At 30.0% G+C, this 18,465-nt stretch overlaps 1 protein-coding gene across 1 annotated transcript in view; it reads left to right on the top strand.

Moving 5' to 3' along the window:
• Positions 1-753: 753 nt before the first annotated feature.
• Positions 754-18,465, top strand: part of LOC100164633 — a 39,991-nt gene continuing 22,279 nt past the window's right edge. The window contains exons 1-2 of the mRNA XM_001948467.5: positions 754-1,162; positions 14,775-14,988. Coding sequence (XP_001948502.1) covers positions 14,802-14,988 — 187 coding nt within the window. The 5' untranslated portion in view covers positions 754-1,162; positions 14,775-14,801. The remainder of the gene's footprint in view (positions 1,163-14,774; positions 14,989-18,465) is intronic.

The raw sequence follows: 18,465 nt of genomic DNA, 5'->3' as shown, positions 1-18,465 counted from the left end.
AATATATATAATAAACTGTATAATATATATTATAAAATCTTCACGCACGTTAAAAAATCAAAGATTTTTCTTAAACATACGGTGTTACGAATAATATACCTAATAATGATTCCAGCGTTCGTATTTTAGACACACGAAATATCCAGAACCTATACTGACACTCTGTACATGCTCACTAAGTGTACCTACAGTAGGAATTTAAATATCTATACTATAGTGCATTGAGTACATTTTTTTTTCCTAGTGATTTTTCGTTTTATTTTGAAATTTATTTTTGTTATAATTTCGTGAAAAATAGTCGTAATTTTAAGTGTACCTACATGAAACGTTATTTTATTATTTCACTTATATAGTTATATACCTACTAAATGTTTTATTTTTAATGTCAAATTTACGGAATGTAATACCTATAGTAGTACTATAATACTGTATATTATTATTACACATAAAATAATAAGTAATAGGTACTTATCAATAAATCGATTATAAAAAAATATAAAAAGACGAACTTTCGCAACAATAATAATTTGTATAATTACTATAATTGTACTAATAAATATAACAAGGGGTTGTGTGCCGTCGAATAAAGAACCTGTACGACGGTGGCGTGTACCTGTAGCTAACTTACCTGTACGCGCGAGGTGGCTGCAGTCACTTCGCATCGTTTCCGTAACGCAGTTGGTACACACTGCGCGGTCGCACTATCGCTGCACAGTTGGTAATTGGTTGTCCGGTGAAAAGCCGCCGTGCCAGCCGCGCGACTTCATCGAAACCACCACAGAGTCAGTGCACCAATGGCTAACGGATAAACGTCGTTGTTTGTTGCCGATCGCTCTGAAAAATAATTCGAACAATAATAATTATTATCGCCGGTACGTCGTTTTTGTGATTATAGCTCATTAACAATACACTTTATTATTGTGACGATATTTTTAACACTCCGTGTGCGTCTTGTGGATTTCAAACGATATAGGTATTGTCATAATTTTTTCTCGGTCTCTTAAATTTGTCTAAGACAAAACGTCATGTAATCGAATACGGATTTCACGATAATACTGACATCTTGCGAGTCCTAGTGCCGTTTGGACAACCTTACTGTATCTATATAGGTATCGAAGATACGACGTCCGATAAAGGAATAATTCACTGACGTGATATTTTGGTGAGTACCCAATGGTCAATTTACTTACAAAATTATACGGTTTTCAAATTTTTTTTATTCCGTCGCTAACTGTTAACTTACTTAAGTACCAAAAAAACGCGATATGGATGAACCAAATCACCTGATGGTGAATTATTTCCACGTAACACAATCGACGTAGTTATGAATGCATGTTTAAGTAGGTATACCTACCTACATAATATTGTTATAATAATAATATGCCGTTTCGGATGTGCTACGGGACGACTAAATAATAATATGATACTACCACACCTCATGTGTATAAAAAAATATAAAAAAACGGGTTCGTCTGGTGTTTGTGTGGGGGGGGGGAGGGAGGGAGAGCGTAACCGCCGCTAGTCCACCCTACACCCGGTCAGGTGAATACAATGGGTTAGGTACATTCCGTTCGAGTTTTGGGGTTGTCTCTCTTGTGTGGATGCGTAGGTACTACTGACTCCTGCTCCTCTTCACTACACCTTACCATGACTCAATAGCAACGTGTCTATGTTATTAAACTATTATAATAATATGTGTTTGTGTGGTTGTGCGTGTGTATTTGTATACCTAAGTGTAGGCATAACATTTGGTAATGAAATCACGATTTATTCTCCGATTTATTCCATTATTATCGGTTTCGTCTTGCTGTCTTGGGTGTGCTGTTCATAATTCATATTATATATAGTGTAGGTTATCTTTCGTCGATTCGTATAACTTAGGTAATACTTGACTGACTGTCCAAATTACCGTTTTAAATTTATGTATTTAAAATACCTATCGGTAATATTAAATATTATTGAGGTGGTGTAGCCAAGATTTTGCTGATAATTTGTTATATTATAGCCATATAGAGGGGACGCTTCACTAGGATCCCTTATAGGTTTGGTGGGCTGATGCCGTCGGTAGGCATTTTAGACTTTTGTAGCATTTTATACATTAAACTTTTAAGATACACCATTAATGTATGTTCATTGAACACTAAAAGTATTTCACATTTTACTGAAATTTAGGGGTCTGCAGTGCTCGGCCCTTCTGGCTACTCAGCCGGTATTGACATTACTTATTGTTATTAGCCTATTATAATATTTTATTAGTATATGTAAAAGGTTTCCAATTTTTTTTAATGAAGTCATTCAGTTTAGTTTATTTCAAGTTTAATTTTACATTTATTATCATTTTTATTATTAATTTCTCAGTATAAATAATGTTTAATGAAACAATTATTATTGTTATTTATATATTTTTTGCGACGATCTCTTATTTCTTTAAGTCGAGGTGGATTTAACATGGATTTAATTAATCCTACGTATTCGTGTTTGGCGGTTAACAATAATGATACCCATAGCGGTACTTGACACATTGATCTTCTCCCGTGCACTTACATTCGAGGATTAAACAAGTATCTTGTACTAAGATAGATTAAAATATAACCAGCTATATTTTATTTTTTTGTTTCGGAAAGGGGTCACATAATTGTTTAACAAAAATACGAAAAATATCATATGAAACGAGTTTTTTTTTCACCATCGTGTAAAATATAATTTTTTTTTTCGAACAAAATAATGGTGAACATTATCCGAGACATTATCCATATTCGCAATCCGGTTAGTCAACTATGTTTTTTTTACGTTTCATTTATTTGCATTTTCACATTCTTTAAGTAAATAAATTATACAGTGAAATCAAAAGTCACCTACAAGGCTGAATTGTATGCGGTAAATGATGGCGGTTGCGGCTGCTTTTTGTTGAGAAATCTTACTCATCTCGTCCATCGCGATAAAGATGTTTTATAATAATTATAATATACAATATTGTTTACATAATATAATAACATAATATAATGTGTATTGCCTACGTTAACTGCGTGTTTCCCGACGGTCCCTTAAAGTTTTAAGTCATAACGCGTCTTCATTTATAAAAATGTTAAATCAGCAGAAATCGTTTTTTCATAAAAGATGAACATTTTCATGAATATAATATGTCGCGTATCCAGTACTTATAATAATATACAGAACCGTCTCGAAACGGCTCTAGTGTAATCAACGTTAAGAATTGGGTGGGTACTATAAATTGAGTACTATTCGTATTATTTTTAGATCTTATCTCTAGGATTTATCAAATAAATGTTCATAATCATTTAATTCATAATTCTATCTCCAAATGTTAATTTTGTAATATTGCGGCTACCAAATAATCATAATTTCACTTTCCACACCACAACGTTCCCGGAAGATTCAAAGACCATAACAATCGTAAGAAGAAGAACCGCGTATTCTTTAATTTGTACTTAGGTACTCAAAAACATAGTTTAAATGTATCAAAACATTAAACATTATATTATACCTTGATAATAGTTACGACACATTACAGTACGTTCTATAAACTTTAAAAACGAGTTTTAGTGCACATAAAACACTCGACTTGTGTGGCTGTATTCGATAGAACTTGTACGGTACCAGTGATCAGTGGGTCGAGTGGGTTTCTCGTAAGATTATATTATGTTTATATTTGCAGTCAATCCAGTGAGTATGTATGACTGTAATAATTCAGTTGTTAATATTATTATTACGTAATGGAGTTCTACGATTACATCGTTTCTTTTTAAAGAAGACGAAGATGCAAATAAAACAATAATAATCCAGTAAAAATGCAAGTAAATGTTTGATCTATGGCTTCTTGAAGTGATAACCAGACCTTTTTTCAAGGTAGAAAATATACCCTAAAGGCTAAAACTCAAATAATTAATTTTAAATTAAAAAACCCATGTTCATTCATAATAGGTAATAATATAATTAAAGTATAATATTACAAGATAATTAGACATTTAAAAGTTAATAAAATGTCTATCTTATTTTCAATGTCGAAAGTATTTTTTGTATGAAAGTGACTAATAAATATTTGAAAATTATCTTTACAGTTTATATGGTAGTATAAAACATTAGTCAATAATCATTAGTATATTTTGGTTTATTAGGTATTAAAAATAATTCGTATATTATAAATACATGAATACCTTATACGCTGAGTAATATTAATACATAAATATAATATATATTTTCTTGAATTAAAACAGGTAGGTACCTACTAGGTTGACATATCCCAAAAACTAAATATTAAGTACTTGCCGAAGTACTTCCCTACTTATTACAGTTAAGAGGACGTCAAACCCGCATATTATGTTGTCTCCGTCTTACACACGTACTACATGGACAAAACGCGTTTACGCAGTCTGAGTAGAACTCGCGCAATTTTGGTACAAAATTAAAATATGACAATATTTTGGAGGGAAAAACGTTGAGTTTTTTTTTAAAAAATTAAAATTTTGAAAAGTTAATGGTATTATAAAAATTTTTACTATTTCTAAACAATATACTGAACATTATATTGGGTATAATGGAAAAAACGCAACGACTTGCCATCAGAAATATTATCACAATTCAATTTTATAGTAGGCATTTTTCGAGGAATTTTCACTCTAGAATCAAAATTGAGCGATTTATACTCAGACTGCGTAGGTGAACGCGTTTTGTTTATATCGTACGTGTGAAGACGGAGACAACATATACGGGTGTGACGTCCTCTGAATATACAATTATTATTTATTATTATTATAAAAAAAAGTTAGTTTAATGTAGGTACACAATGAAAGTTTTTAATAATGTTTTTATCATTATTATAAGCTTTATTAGATAAAACATTGGTTATCATCTATATTAACATCTATTCCGTAAAATTGACATAAAATCATAAAATTATTGGGTAAAATCCTTCCAAAATGTCGAGACGCAAATATTTACCTGAATAAAATGTATTATCTGGGATGAAAGCTCACAACTATTTTTCGCCTTATGTACAGTGTCACAGTTTACCAATTTATATTATTATATTTGACGTAAGTAATGGAGTGATGGTCGAAAAAATATCCATTACTATATTAAAATTGACTTTATACCTAAAATATTATATAATATGTATACAAAAAATGACCTTTAAAAGTTAAGAAAAGCTTTATTAATCAAAATCACTATCAAAACAGCTCAAAAAATGAAAAAATATCATTTAAAGTTTATAATGTCTTTCTTTCTCTGATTTTTTGCTAGGGAAGCAATGTTTTAAAGAACTCAGAAAAAAATCCTTTTTGATTTTAAATCCGCGTCTTAGTAATAACTTACTAATCTAACTGTGTGTGTTTAATAATTGGCGTTGGTTAAAGAAATAATTTTCTGAACTGATACATAATATTATATTATATCAGCGAGCAAAGATTAATCAAACGGGATATTTTCACTACCTATACGTTGCCTATTTAGTAAATGTGATTGCAATTTTTGATTACTTGTCAGTATATAATACTATTAGTAATCGCTGATGATATATTCGGATCGTAAATCGCAATACGTATCGACACACTTGTTACACGTAATTTGAAACATGCAAAAAAGAATAAATACCTACGTATGCACTCGTATGGGTGTACGAAAAAAAATATATATATACTTGGCATACAATACCCAGCTGCATCATTCATGTACCCGGCGGGTTCGAACCTTAATTAAATATAATAATAATTAACACAAAGTCGGCGTATGCGACCTTGTTCTGATGATACAATTGCGTCGTGAGTATATTATAATATCGAGAGTAATAAAACCAGGAACTGATCTGGTAACTATAAAGACCTGACGTCAATAACTGTTTTCGAGTGTTCCAAGTTACATGCAAAATATAATCCAAGAACTGATTTTTGTTTTTCATCTATAGTTTTCTTGTACTGTTTGGTGGCAGGTAAATAGTGAAATAGTGAAGTCTATTTCGTGATTAGGCATAATTAATTTAAAGTATACTCACACATGTGTTGGAAAATTACATCTTTGTTTATTTGTTTATAACCCTTTTCAACAACAAAATACTATGGTGTGTATCAAGATGTAAGATTATATAATTGTTTTCGTATCTGCAATTTTAATAGTCTTTTTTTTTATTTCGGTATGATATAAATTTATGCTAGATAATACTTGAGTATGACGTCACATTTTATTGAAGAAAATGACAACAAAGAGTCGACGTACAGCGGGGGCGGTGATTACCTTCCTATTATTACATCCATTTGAGAACACGAATGTTAACATTGCTGATCGTCTGCAGATCATCGGACTAGTCTGCAACACATAATGGCAAGAAATTAAATTACAGTTTGCACTTAATGGTCTTATCGTTCAATCAATCACGACCAGTCCTCAGCTATTTCTTATTTTATTAAACTTACATATTAGATTATATATTAAGTTACAGAATTTAGCCAACGTGTCCCTACAACTCTGCAGTATTAATTGTGAATTTGAAAATTTAAAGTTACTTACGTTTTTTTCAAAGTAATCATCTATACATTAATACGTTTTTCTCGTCATGTCGAACATATCATATCTGCTATTAATTCAATTTCACTGCGCATTTTATGAATATATACAGTTAAACTATTATTGTTAAAACTCTGCTGGTTATAATAATATAATATGTCAATGATTATTTTGTAATTTTTTTTTCAAATTAATCTGATGAAAATAATTAAACCTTTAATTTTCTTTCTTAACTTTGATCTTTATATGTTTTGTATAATGGCCAAATAATAATGGAAAAAACAGTGTTACGTATTATTTCTGCGTGTGTCTTCATTACTTTCATAATCAACTCATATAGTTAAGTTAATACAATAATGCGGTTTCATTGGACGTATAATATAATATAATATGTAGGAAATACTACGTGGAGAAAGTTTTTCTTTTAGATTTTATCATATTGATTTAATCGAATACAAAATAATGCATTCAAGGACTAGTGTCGAAAATGAACCAATGAAAAACAAATGTTTTAGTCTCTTACCATAATTTGGAAAACTTCCGTCAACATTGTACAACACTCAAAATAACAAAACATATTGCAATAGAGAAAAATATCGTAATCATAACAATAAGACCAAAATATAATAAAATAGTTACAATAACCGATGACAAAAATATTTTAATGGAACGTGTGTACACTTATCTTTGGTTATGCTCCAATTTGACAACGATATCGTTTTTCGTCCGGTCACGATATCCATCTTCTACGATTCGCCTCAGGGTGCATTGACCATACGATTAAATGTATACATTATTTTAGATGTATTTTTAAAAAAAGATGTAAGCTCAAAATAAAATTTAAGAGAAAAGTATTACCGCCGCAGGGTGATTTATTTTAACTTATCATTTATCTACATTATCAATACTTATTATTACATTTATATATTATTTTAATATGCTTACCTATTGTAAATTAAATTACAGATAAGTAGTACAATTTAAAATAAACGTTTAAAAACTATACATTTTTGTATAACCTGCATTTTACATTGGTGTATTTCAGTGGTGCTCAACCTTTTTTGGCGCACGGCACACGTTTATACATCACAAGTTTTCACGGCACACTCACACACTTGATAACCATAACAACTTTAAAAACTTCGCTGAAAACACTGTTTTCAATATTTAATAACATTTCTCGCGGCACACCTAGACAATCTCGCGGCACACCGGTTGAGAACCACTGGTGTATTTATATAAGTGTTAATTATAAATTGAGCTATCATATTATATCATGCAGATTTGTGAGATGATTGTCGAAGGGGGAGGGGGTGGTATAAATATTAATCAGTAAATGTATTTTAGGTTGAATTCATACATTTTATCATTGCGATTCTGTACCTGTAATATTGATTTTTTTTGTCTAATGTTTTTTAAAGTTTTTTTGCATACATTTCGGAAAAGCCATTTAAGTTTAAATGACTTGACATAATTTAAAATTTTTTTTAATTTCCATTACGAAAATGTATATTTTAATAAACAGTTCAAAACATATATATATATCAATTATCTGATTTTAAAATGGTATAACGATATTTTTTAATAACCAATTTTATTTCAACAAACAAAATTAATCCATGTTTTAATATGAAAAATAATAAATTATGAATGAAACGAAAACGGGAAATCTTCGTTCACAATAATATCTAGTAATAATATTTGCATGTATTATATTATACCTATATGTAGGTAAGTGTATAATATATTAATATACTATAATATATTATAGAATATGTACCTACAATACTAGAAAATATTATTTAAATACCTTTCACATTCTCAAAGAGCTCAAGGACCGTAATCACAATTCTATCGAAGATTCTATGATTGCTAATTTTGTTTGATGGAGATTGCTCGGAGCAAGTTGAATGTTCCTAAACGATTTATCACAATAATATATTAGATACATAAACATTAACAATTGTATTATTTTTAATATGTATTAGGTATACGAAAGTAGTATTATATATTATTATAGAAAAAAGGGTGTTATCAAACTATCAAATAATATTTGAAATATATTCTATTGATACTCACAAACTTAAATTTTTTTTCAATAGATAGCCAAAAGTTTCTGTATTTAAAAAGTGTTATTATAATTATTAAAAAAAAAAAAAATTTGGAGCATAATCTGATGTTTTATATTCATATAATCATATTATATTGTCGAGTATATTGTATAGGTGTAAGTACTAGAAAATGTTCATGTTATAATTCAGGATTGGTAATATACCGTATAAAACGTTTTATCATTTATACATGTATAATACCCCACGTGCAAAACGTACAAAACTTTATAACGACTAAGACATAAAGAGTATTATAGGTATACAATTTTTATTTTGAAATTTATAATTATTATAAAAGTGGTATTACCTACATTTAACATTTTAGTAAGTATAAACTTTTAAATTAATACAACAAATCATATCAACTTGGTGAATTTTCTTAAAATCAGAATAAAATGAAATAAAAACAAATTTCTTTTTTTTTATTATAAATATTAATGTAGCTATTAATATATATAAACTTAGTAATTATTAATATTTATATAACAAATTAAAAAATGACATCAACTTGGTGGAGGTATCCTGATAATTGCTGCTCAGTGCAGCCATAAAAAAAACTTTTATACGTACTTATAATGTGTGTTTTATAATTTACTGTATTATAAGTTCCTATACCTTGTGTTATATGTAATACCATTGATTATAAATACTATAATAACATATACATTATAACTTTCTAATCAATGGCAATACTAATACAAATATAAATTATCAGCAAATAATATAGCGGTATCTACCTTATTATTTTTAATAATGTGATAATATTATGTAGTAGAATTTTCAATAATTAAAACTTCTTTGACATTCAATTCGTTGTAAATTCATAACTCTCGATGAATTTTGCTTCAACACCGTTTATAAAAGTATTTAACAATTATTTTTAATGTTATAATATATTATTCTATTTAAATGATATCGGAACGAAATGAGTTTATTATAGTTTTTTGTACATGCTATTTAGTAACCTACGAAATTAATTTATTAGTTTTATTTGCAAAACTGCTCCATCACCGTGTATTTATATGTGTATCGCAAATCGCAATAGTTTGATAATGCCTTGGTGGATGAATAATATATTCAAGATTATACCTATATATTTTTATTTTTAATAATTTGTCAAATAAAAGACCCAATACGTTAGTCAACAATTTAATTTATAAAAAACCAATAATAATGTGAACCATGTAAATTTAAATTACTATCATAAGCATTCAAAAGATAATCGAAGTAATATAAATATTATATATACAATATACATAATATACCTATACCACGCATAATATAATATTTGCAGACGAACCACGGTCACTGACCGGCGTAAATACACTCCTAACCTGTACCAACTCGGGCATTTGGGTTAGAGTTTCGATAACAGTTGGGGCCATGTCGCTGCAGTGACAACCGGTTCCTTGCATAATATTATTATTCACGTCTTTCCTTAATGAGTAAATCGTATACGTTTCTGAGCGCGTTCTTCCCACTCGTTGCGTATGTACTCTCTGTTTAACAGGGTACGCGAACATAATAATAAAATATTAGTATCGATATTTATTGGCGTTAAACCTACAGAAAATGAAATTATATTCCACCGGTGGACCGATATTTTTCCATAAAACACTGTCAAAAAACGACGAGCGTGTGATTAAAGATTGGCTGCAGCAGTGGCAGTGACCGTACGCATTCTAACTTATTGCTCGAAATATTATACGTTTTTTTCTATAATCGTGAATTCTGCATACGAAATCGTTGCTAGCGTGATACTTCGGCTTCTTACATAGAATAATTCTTAAACTGTTTTGAAGTCAGCAGATGGGTGAAAGCGTTTTAACGGTAATTCGGTTATGTAGAACTGAAAAAACCCTGTTAAATGTTTCTCTGTAATAATCACAAACCTACATCAGAAAATATATCAGATACCATCATCGATAGTATCCTCGGCATAGGCGTAGCGTGATGAAATTATATAGGGTAGCTATAACCTATTATGTTTCTAGTACACAACGTGTATTCAATAAATGTAACTAAAATTACATCGGGGGGGGAGGGGGGTGCTAAACAAAATGCCAGGAGGCTATGGTCCCCTTAGACCCCCCCCCCATTCTACGCCAATGGTATTCGGTGAGACTTTTTATGATCAGAACGGTGTCCCGGATATTATGTTAGAAATGAAATGGTCTGTGAGTACTTAACACCACCCCATTCAAATGGTGGTGGTTGGTGTACCATCTGCAAGAAAACGACGGTGGTGGTCGGATCGAGGACAATAATTATCGTACAGATGTGGCTATTGGCGCCCCCTAACTATAATTAGGATAATATTGTCCGTGGATGTGTTTCGGTGTGAAATTCAATACGACGGCAAAATACATATTATATACATGTATACTATATTATGTTTGAGGCGCTATGCGTTTTTTCTTCTTTATAAATATAAAAATGGAGGTCATGGCTATACGGCTCTTGCCGTGAGAAGAAGGCATACAGTAATATAAATTCATATAATAATAATAAAAATTAAATTCGGGCCGGCTGACAGACACTGAGCATAGGATCTCATAGCACGTCAAAACATTATTTGGTATCGGTGTGAGCCTGCGGCTTGAGTTCAATCATTTTAACATTTAAACTGTTGGCGGGCGAAACTACTTTTATCTGTTTGTGTGTGTGTGTGTGTGTGTGTGTGTGTGTGTGTGTGTGTGTGTGTGTGTGTGTGAATGTTTGCGCTTCTTTTTAGCGATATCGCACGTGCATTGCTGGTACCTACAGTTAACCGGGTCGTCGCCAGTGAGTCTGACACATTTAGTTGTATGTCTTACGATTATTATTATATGAACCGCGGCCGAAAATTATAAAGTAAAAGGATCTAATATACGCACGGGTTGAAGTAAGACGTGTTCCGCATGTCACGGTGTGTACGTCAATTAAAAATTAACGCTTTCAAAACATTTCTGAACGACCGGTAGAGCCGTATAATTCAGCTTAAGGTACCTAATATATAATGTTATATATTACACCGGTGCGTGTGTAATAACCATGAATCCACCACTGCTGCTGCGTATAGGTACTAGATGTGGTAGGAACAGCATTCGTATAAACACTGCAAAACGTTTACAAACTGTAAAGATTATGTCACGTGATGGTTCGCATATTTCTTCAAATTTTCACAAAAATCCCGTTGACTACGAGAAAATAAATAAATTGTACCTAAATTATATAGTTCGTCAACCTTAAGCGTGTTCGCTTTTAGTAAAATTAAGTGTATATCTATAGTATTTTATCTGGTATATGTTATATACCTAGATATTGCAACTTGGGTGTGTTAAATGTCTTGCTTAGCTGAGTAGGTATACCTAAATTGTTTTTGTTGGAAATATAGGTATTGCTTATGATAAATACACAAAATTGATAAACACACCCCGAGGGGTCGTAAAGGTAAAGTAATTTAATATTTACACAATTTTGCGCCAGTTATCTTTGAAGTGTGTTTTGATGTAATTTATCGACTTACGTTGCGCCTGATGTGCACAGGGCTTAAAGTGAGAAAAAATTCCAGAGGGAACTAATGTCTCCATATAATATTAAGCGTTCCATACATAATTTTACGTATAATGTCTAATGTATAAAATCCTAATTTGTTAAAGGAGACGCTTTTTAACCACCGTCCGTGGCAAGGGGACTGAGTTCCCCTGCGTCCCCCTTCACTTTAACCTCTGGATGTGCATATGGATTGAATTAACGCGATTGAATAGACATTATAAAAATTGGTTTCAAACAACCCATCGCAACGGTGTTGCACTAGTGCAATAAGATATATATTATTATTAAAGGCTCAATCAAATACAAAGCGGTCTGTTCACGCAGACTCTGTAAAATTATACAACCGCGCGGACTGTCCGCCGCGGACAGCGTACCCGTACACCATGGCAGACCGCTTTCTGTTTAACCTAGACTTTATTATTGGTGTTTTCGTAACGGTTTTTTTGGTTTCACGATTTCTTTAGGCGGCGTGGTGTCATCGATCGGGTTGCCATACACACTTTTGGTTAGACTTCATGGTTGTTGATACAGATTTTAAAACTACTATTAATTTTTCACAAATTTTAGTCAGGCAAGGTCAAAATATTATGTATAGGTACAAAACGATTTCCAATTTTATCAATAAGAAACCGTACGGGTTGTTATGTGACATTTTGGGTGACCCGCGACGGACCAGCTAAGAGACCTGCGAATAAAATATAATACGCACAAGGTGACCAGAATGTTTGTATAGTGTGTGACGTGTGTGCTGCTCTCTACGACTTGTGTTGTACTGTTAGTTGTTCTTGTTTCAGCCTACATAAGCTGCGTGTACCTATAAACACGTGTATTTTTGCTTGTAATTTATTTTTGTCGTTATAAACACAGTCCTTGACACCATTCGTGTGTTTTGCTTCTTTGACTGAACTGGCCTGTAAACGTCCCAAGTATGAGTCCCTGATGCACTATATACTGCACTCTATTCAAATGAATACGACGAAAGAAAATGTATATATCGTTTTGAAAAAATAAAATAATCAAATACCTATCGAGATTTTTAGATATTCGCCTTTGACGTATATTATAACGTGATATAAATTATGAAAAGTTGTTTTTTCATTTAAAATTATTCCATTTTGTTTCACCTCGTGATGCTCTTACAAATAGACACACTTGATGGTTTTCAATATACACAAATACACAATATTATAATATAGCCTTATTTATACATGGTTGGTTTTGTACGAATTAAAAAAATAAGAATTTAAAGTACCGATGTTCTATAATGGTATAATGGGGCTGCACGGTCTGCAAAGTAAATAAAATTGAAGATGCTCATATGAGTGTAACGGACTATTTTTCGCTATTATGTACATCGTCTTACTGTCAGTTTTACTCTTGTCTTATCAGTTATCACTTTCATACATGATTTTTTTGTTTGTAATTTTTTTCATACTTAAAATTATTCATATATGCTTAAGCTAACATTCAGTAAGTAAATATATATTACAAATGCTATGTGTATTTGCTTAGTTTGTAAAAAGAGTTGTAAGTAACAGTGTAATCCAAATACAGATATGCACATACTCTACATTATACACACAAATGTTTAACATGAGATCCCTCCTCTCTATGTAATATTGTATATTATTTGCCTGCAGATACTCGATTTGTAGTGCATTTTTTTGATAATTAAACAACCTCTGTACTGCCTGATGTATACATTGTAATTTATTTTCGATTTGCGAGTCATTGTAATAAATTATAGATATATTATTGTTGATAAAAATGTCGTTATGTCTATACTATAAATTACATAATTCATAATATTCAACAAAAAACTCAAATTGCTCAAATCAAAATTTGAAAAAAAATATTTTACAATTAATGTAGGAAAAGGTAATATTTGAGCTTTCAAATCACCTTGGTATAATATAATCATTACGTAAGTTTTCCGAAATGTAATTATTCTTGATATCAAATATTGACAACATTAAATTGTATTGTATTAATAATTTAATTGTATACTTTATATGTATAGTGTTGCAGTAAGTTGTAATTTTAAAACGTACCTACATTTAATCTTTTAATAATTTGAACAAAGAATCGTTTCACCCAAACAATTTTACCTACCTATATTAAATGCAAATCATATGAAAATAAACTACAATGGGAATCATTTTATAAATAATAAAATAAAATTTGGTATCTGTATGAGTTAATTTAATAACTTATTAGGTTTAGACTTTTAGAGTACAAAAAACATAACGTAATCGTTGCAGTTTATCAATATTCAGTGGTTTTTGTGTATGTTAATATTCTTGTTGATATTGATGTAAGATAATATGCTGTTATATTGTTTTATTGTATACAAGTCTCCACCTGTTGAATAATTTGTTCATAAATAACATGTATACATTGTTTTTTTTTTAAAAAAGTAAAATATTTCGGATCATAATATATCTCCTAAAATTGTTTTTATACTTATTTTGCATAATTTTTATACTGGTATTAGTGATTAATGACTGAATTACAATTTGAGTTCCTAACGACCTCAATAACGATGTAACTACTAAACTACCTATATAACAAAACTAATCTCGATATGTATTTGGTTTTGCTTTACAGGTCTGTAGATCTAATGCTTGTGCCACAATGAAGCACGAAAGTCAACATCCTGAGCTCATTTCAAACGGAAAAGGAAAGCCTTTCAAAAAAAGCATCAGTTTAAGTGCCTTGGGTCTAGGAAAGCTGTGGCGAAGGCGATCTGTGACCATAACCGAGTACGATCCATGTTACAAGGTCGTCTATCTGGGCAACGTCCTCACTGGCATAGCTAAAGGTATGTACCATGTTATAATTATTATTATTTTTAAATGATTTAGGCTATAGAATTTTGTCTCAACTGGATACCTACGTCATTTGACTATGCTGTAGGTATAAATTATGACTCCCACGTCACGTGTTTGTAAAGCAACTATAACGTGTTCGACTATAGGTTGGATCGTAAACGTGTATCGAAAGCCCGAGGCGCACTCGTTATATACGTCATATTTTGATTCTGGACCAAATATAAAAACTTTAATCATATAGGCTTACTCACATAGTTTATTTTAATTAATAATATCAATTTTTTTCTTATTATTTTTTCTATTTTTCTTATTGTTATTATTTAATATTAAATTAAACAAACCAACCTCATCTTTGGCAGTTTAAATAAAAATTCGTGTCATTACTGACAGGTAACGATTAATCATAAAAAAAAAACAAATTGTGTCATATCGATAAAAATTTCGATAAAAAAAGAAAAAATTCGTTTTTTATATCAAAAATATCAAAAATTAGATTTTAAATTTAAATCAATGAATAGGTACACCGTAATTTTATATTTAATTTGGTACCTGTGTATTTTTTTTCCCACTTACAATTCATTAAGTACCTATATATATTTATCCATGTAGGTATGTTAAAAATATATTTAGAAGTATTAATTAGTGGTGAAATAATTCCTAAAAAATATACATTTATAATATGCATGTAAACAGCTATTACTGTCAAATTACTAATATTTATCAATAATTGGGATGATAATGAATACATAATTTTATATCATATTATCCTAACATAATATGTTATAATAATTTATTATCTGCACTGAAGTTAAACATTACAAACTGTACATAATTATAATGATATCTCTACTGTGTTGATCGTTATGTTATGAAAACATATTTTTATATTTAAATATAATTTGATAAACGTATTAACTTGTTAACGATTTTCTATAGGCAATAATAATATAACTATACATCAAATTTAAATTCCAATAGAATTTCATTCTCAAAACTTAATTCTTGATTCCTTACGATAAATTGTAATTATAATATTTTAACGTATTGGCACATGACCACTTTGAAGTTAAACGTAAAATATTTTTTATTTATAAACGAAATGAACTGTGCAAAGTTCTATTATTTATAAACCATAAAAAGATATTCAGTTATATAATAGAATTTTAAGACTTTTATTGTGGTGGAATTTTTGTCATTAGGTACATAGATCTAAGTTTAAATCGTTGATTTTTTATTTTCATTCTATTAGGCAGGTACGTATTATGATTCTTTTCCGTGTAGGTATATTGTATATTTACGCCATTTTAAAAGTGTTATTCATTCCTATCACCTCGTTGAGAAAATATACATATATAGGTAGGTACATACACATAACACATGGACGGACGCATACATGTAGTTTTGCCACAGTGACAGACACACCTTTGAAACCTCTATCTCACTCACTCCCAGGCCGAAGCTACGCCTATCAACCGTTCATAAATATCTTCTAATGCATTCCATTGTGGAAATTTGCCACATTGTTCAGAACGATATTATAATATTATATGTATGCGATTATATTATAATATTATGTATATGTAATAATATAATATTGTATTGAATATTTCCGCGTGGACATCACCGTTAATTCTTGATTGAAGCTCCACCCATCCCATGTGGCCGTGTAAAATAATAATAATAATTATATAATAGTATTAATAACAATAATAAATGTTTACAGTGTCTAATCTCGTAGTCTAGTCTCTGTGTAGTTGCTGCTCTGTCGTGCCGTGGCGTTTCTCATAATCTACTAATTTGTTCCGACCATCTGACATCTCCACGGCTATGTCATCGATGCTCCAGTGACTTGTACTAACCACGATTTTACAAATAACCGTGTAGTTACGTGGAGTGCCTTGCCTACCGTCGAACACTGATCATACATTATTATCACTATGCAGCATCAGTAGATACAACGACAGTGTTTTATTCATTATTTCACTGTAATAGTATTTTAATAATATTATTTCTGCTGAACGGATGTACTATATAATGTACAGCTGCAGGAGTTTGTTTATCTTTTTTTTTTTAGAAAGACGGGAATAATGGTTTTACATAGTAACATTATAGGTACATATAATATTTACCGATCAAAATGCATTTTCGACTTTATTTTTGTTGCAATATAACTATACCTTATAATGCTGAATATTATTTTATGTTTGTCAAAATCAAGTCGTTTTTGTTTCTCCAATTGTAAATTTTACAATTTTCTGCTCAACTAAATTGATTATTAACTGTTATTATCAGTATAAATATGCGTAGAAAATAAAAATGACTTACTATAATCATTATCGCTTATCATGTTTATTATATTAATATTTACTTAGGGTTTTTATCATTTCATGTTCATTAATGAATAACGAATCCACTTTTTTACTAAAATTTGTTAAGTACCTACCTACCTACACAGACATACAATTAGTGCATATATATATTAAATGATTATAATACATAGGTACATTTCATACAATTAATAGCATTTTTAATAAATATTTTTGTTGCATTGCATATATTGATATTACCTACATATTTGTATAAGTAAATTTTAGTATTTTACAGCATGTATGTGTATAAAATATCCGCTCCATAATCATTAGTTATATTATAACAATATAATATTAACATGTAAACATGTGTTTGCTACCAAATTACACGAACAATTTATTTTTACTTATTATAGATTTTGTCAATGTTTCTCCTAAATATTTCGTAGATTATACAAAAAAAAAGTTCCATGTGCGTGTCATCAACTAAATCAAATGTAATATCGTAATAACATTCCGTGTACCTACTATTATATAATATGATCTTCACGCTTTTACGAGTCTCATTGGTGCTTAGTCGTATTTGATTGCATTGCAATATCGCTGAAAAGTGTTTTGTCGATAATAATAATAGCTATGTGAACTTGCGTGTATAAAGGTTGTTGATAAAAATACCATTCTTATTTATGCTGCGGTGAACCATGTCAGAAGTTTGTTTGACTAAATTCACGGGGTTAAAATGCAAACATGCCGTACTAAAAGTTTTTTGATGGTATTGGTATATCATGAAATAAATTATGGTATACAAATGTGTTATATAGTTACAATAATATTTTTAGAAAGTTGTGAAGATTAAATTAGTATTATAATTATAAAATATAGTTAAAGTCGTAACTTTATATACTGTATAGAGTATAGACTACAATGTATATACAGTGTGTCCCAGAAGTCCCGTATCACCCTTAGTATCTCCGTGGAAAATCAATATATTTAAATGCAATTTTTTTACAGTAATAAGTATGGAAATTCTGATTGAATAACATAATATTCGATTTTATTTTTCAAAAATTCAAAAATTATCAAAAAATTTTTTTAGAAAAATAAATTTATTAAATTTCCAAGATAGCCATTTTGTTAATCATATTTTTTAAAAAAGTT

Source organism: Acyrthosiphon pisum, chromosome A1 (assembly GCF_005508785.2).
Source record: "Acyrthosiphon pisum isolate AL4f chromosome A1, pea_aphid_22Mar2018_4r6ur, whole genome shotgun sequence".
In the NCBI taxonomy this organism is placed as follows: domain Eukaryota; kingdom Metazoa; phylum Arthropoda; class Insecta; order Hemiptera; family Aphididae; genus Acyrthosiphon; species Acyrthosiphon pisum.
This window is presented reverse-complemented; position numbering and strand designations above follow the sequence as displayed.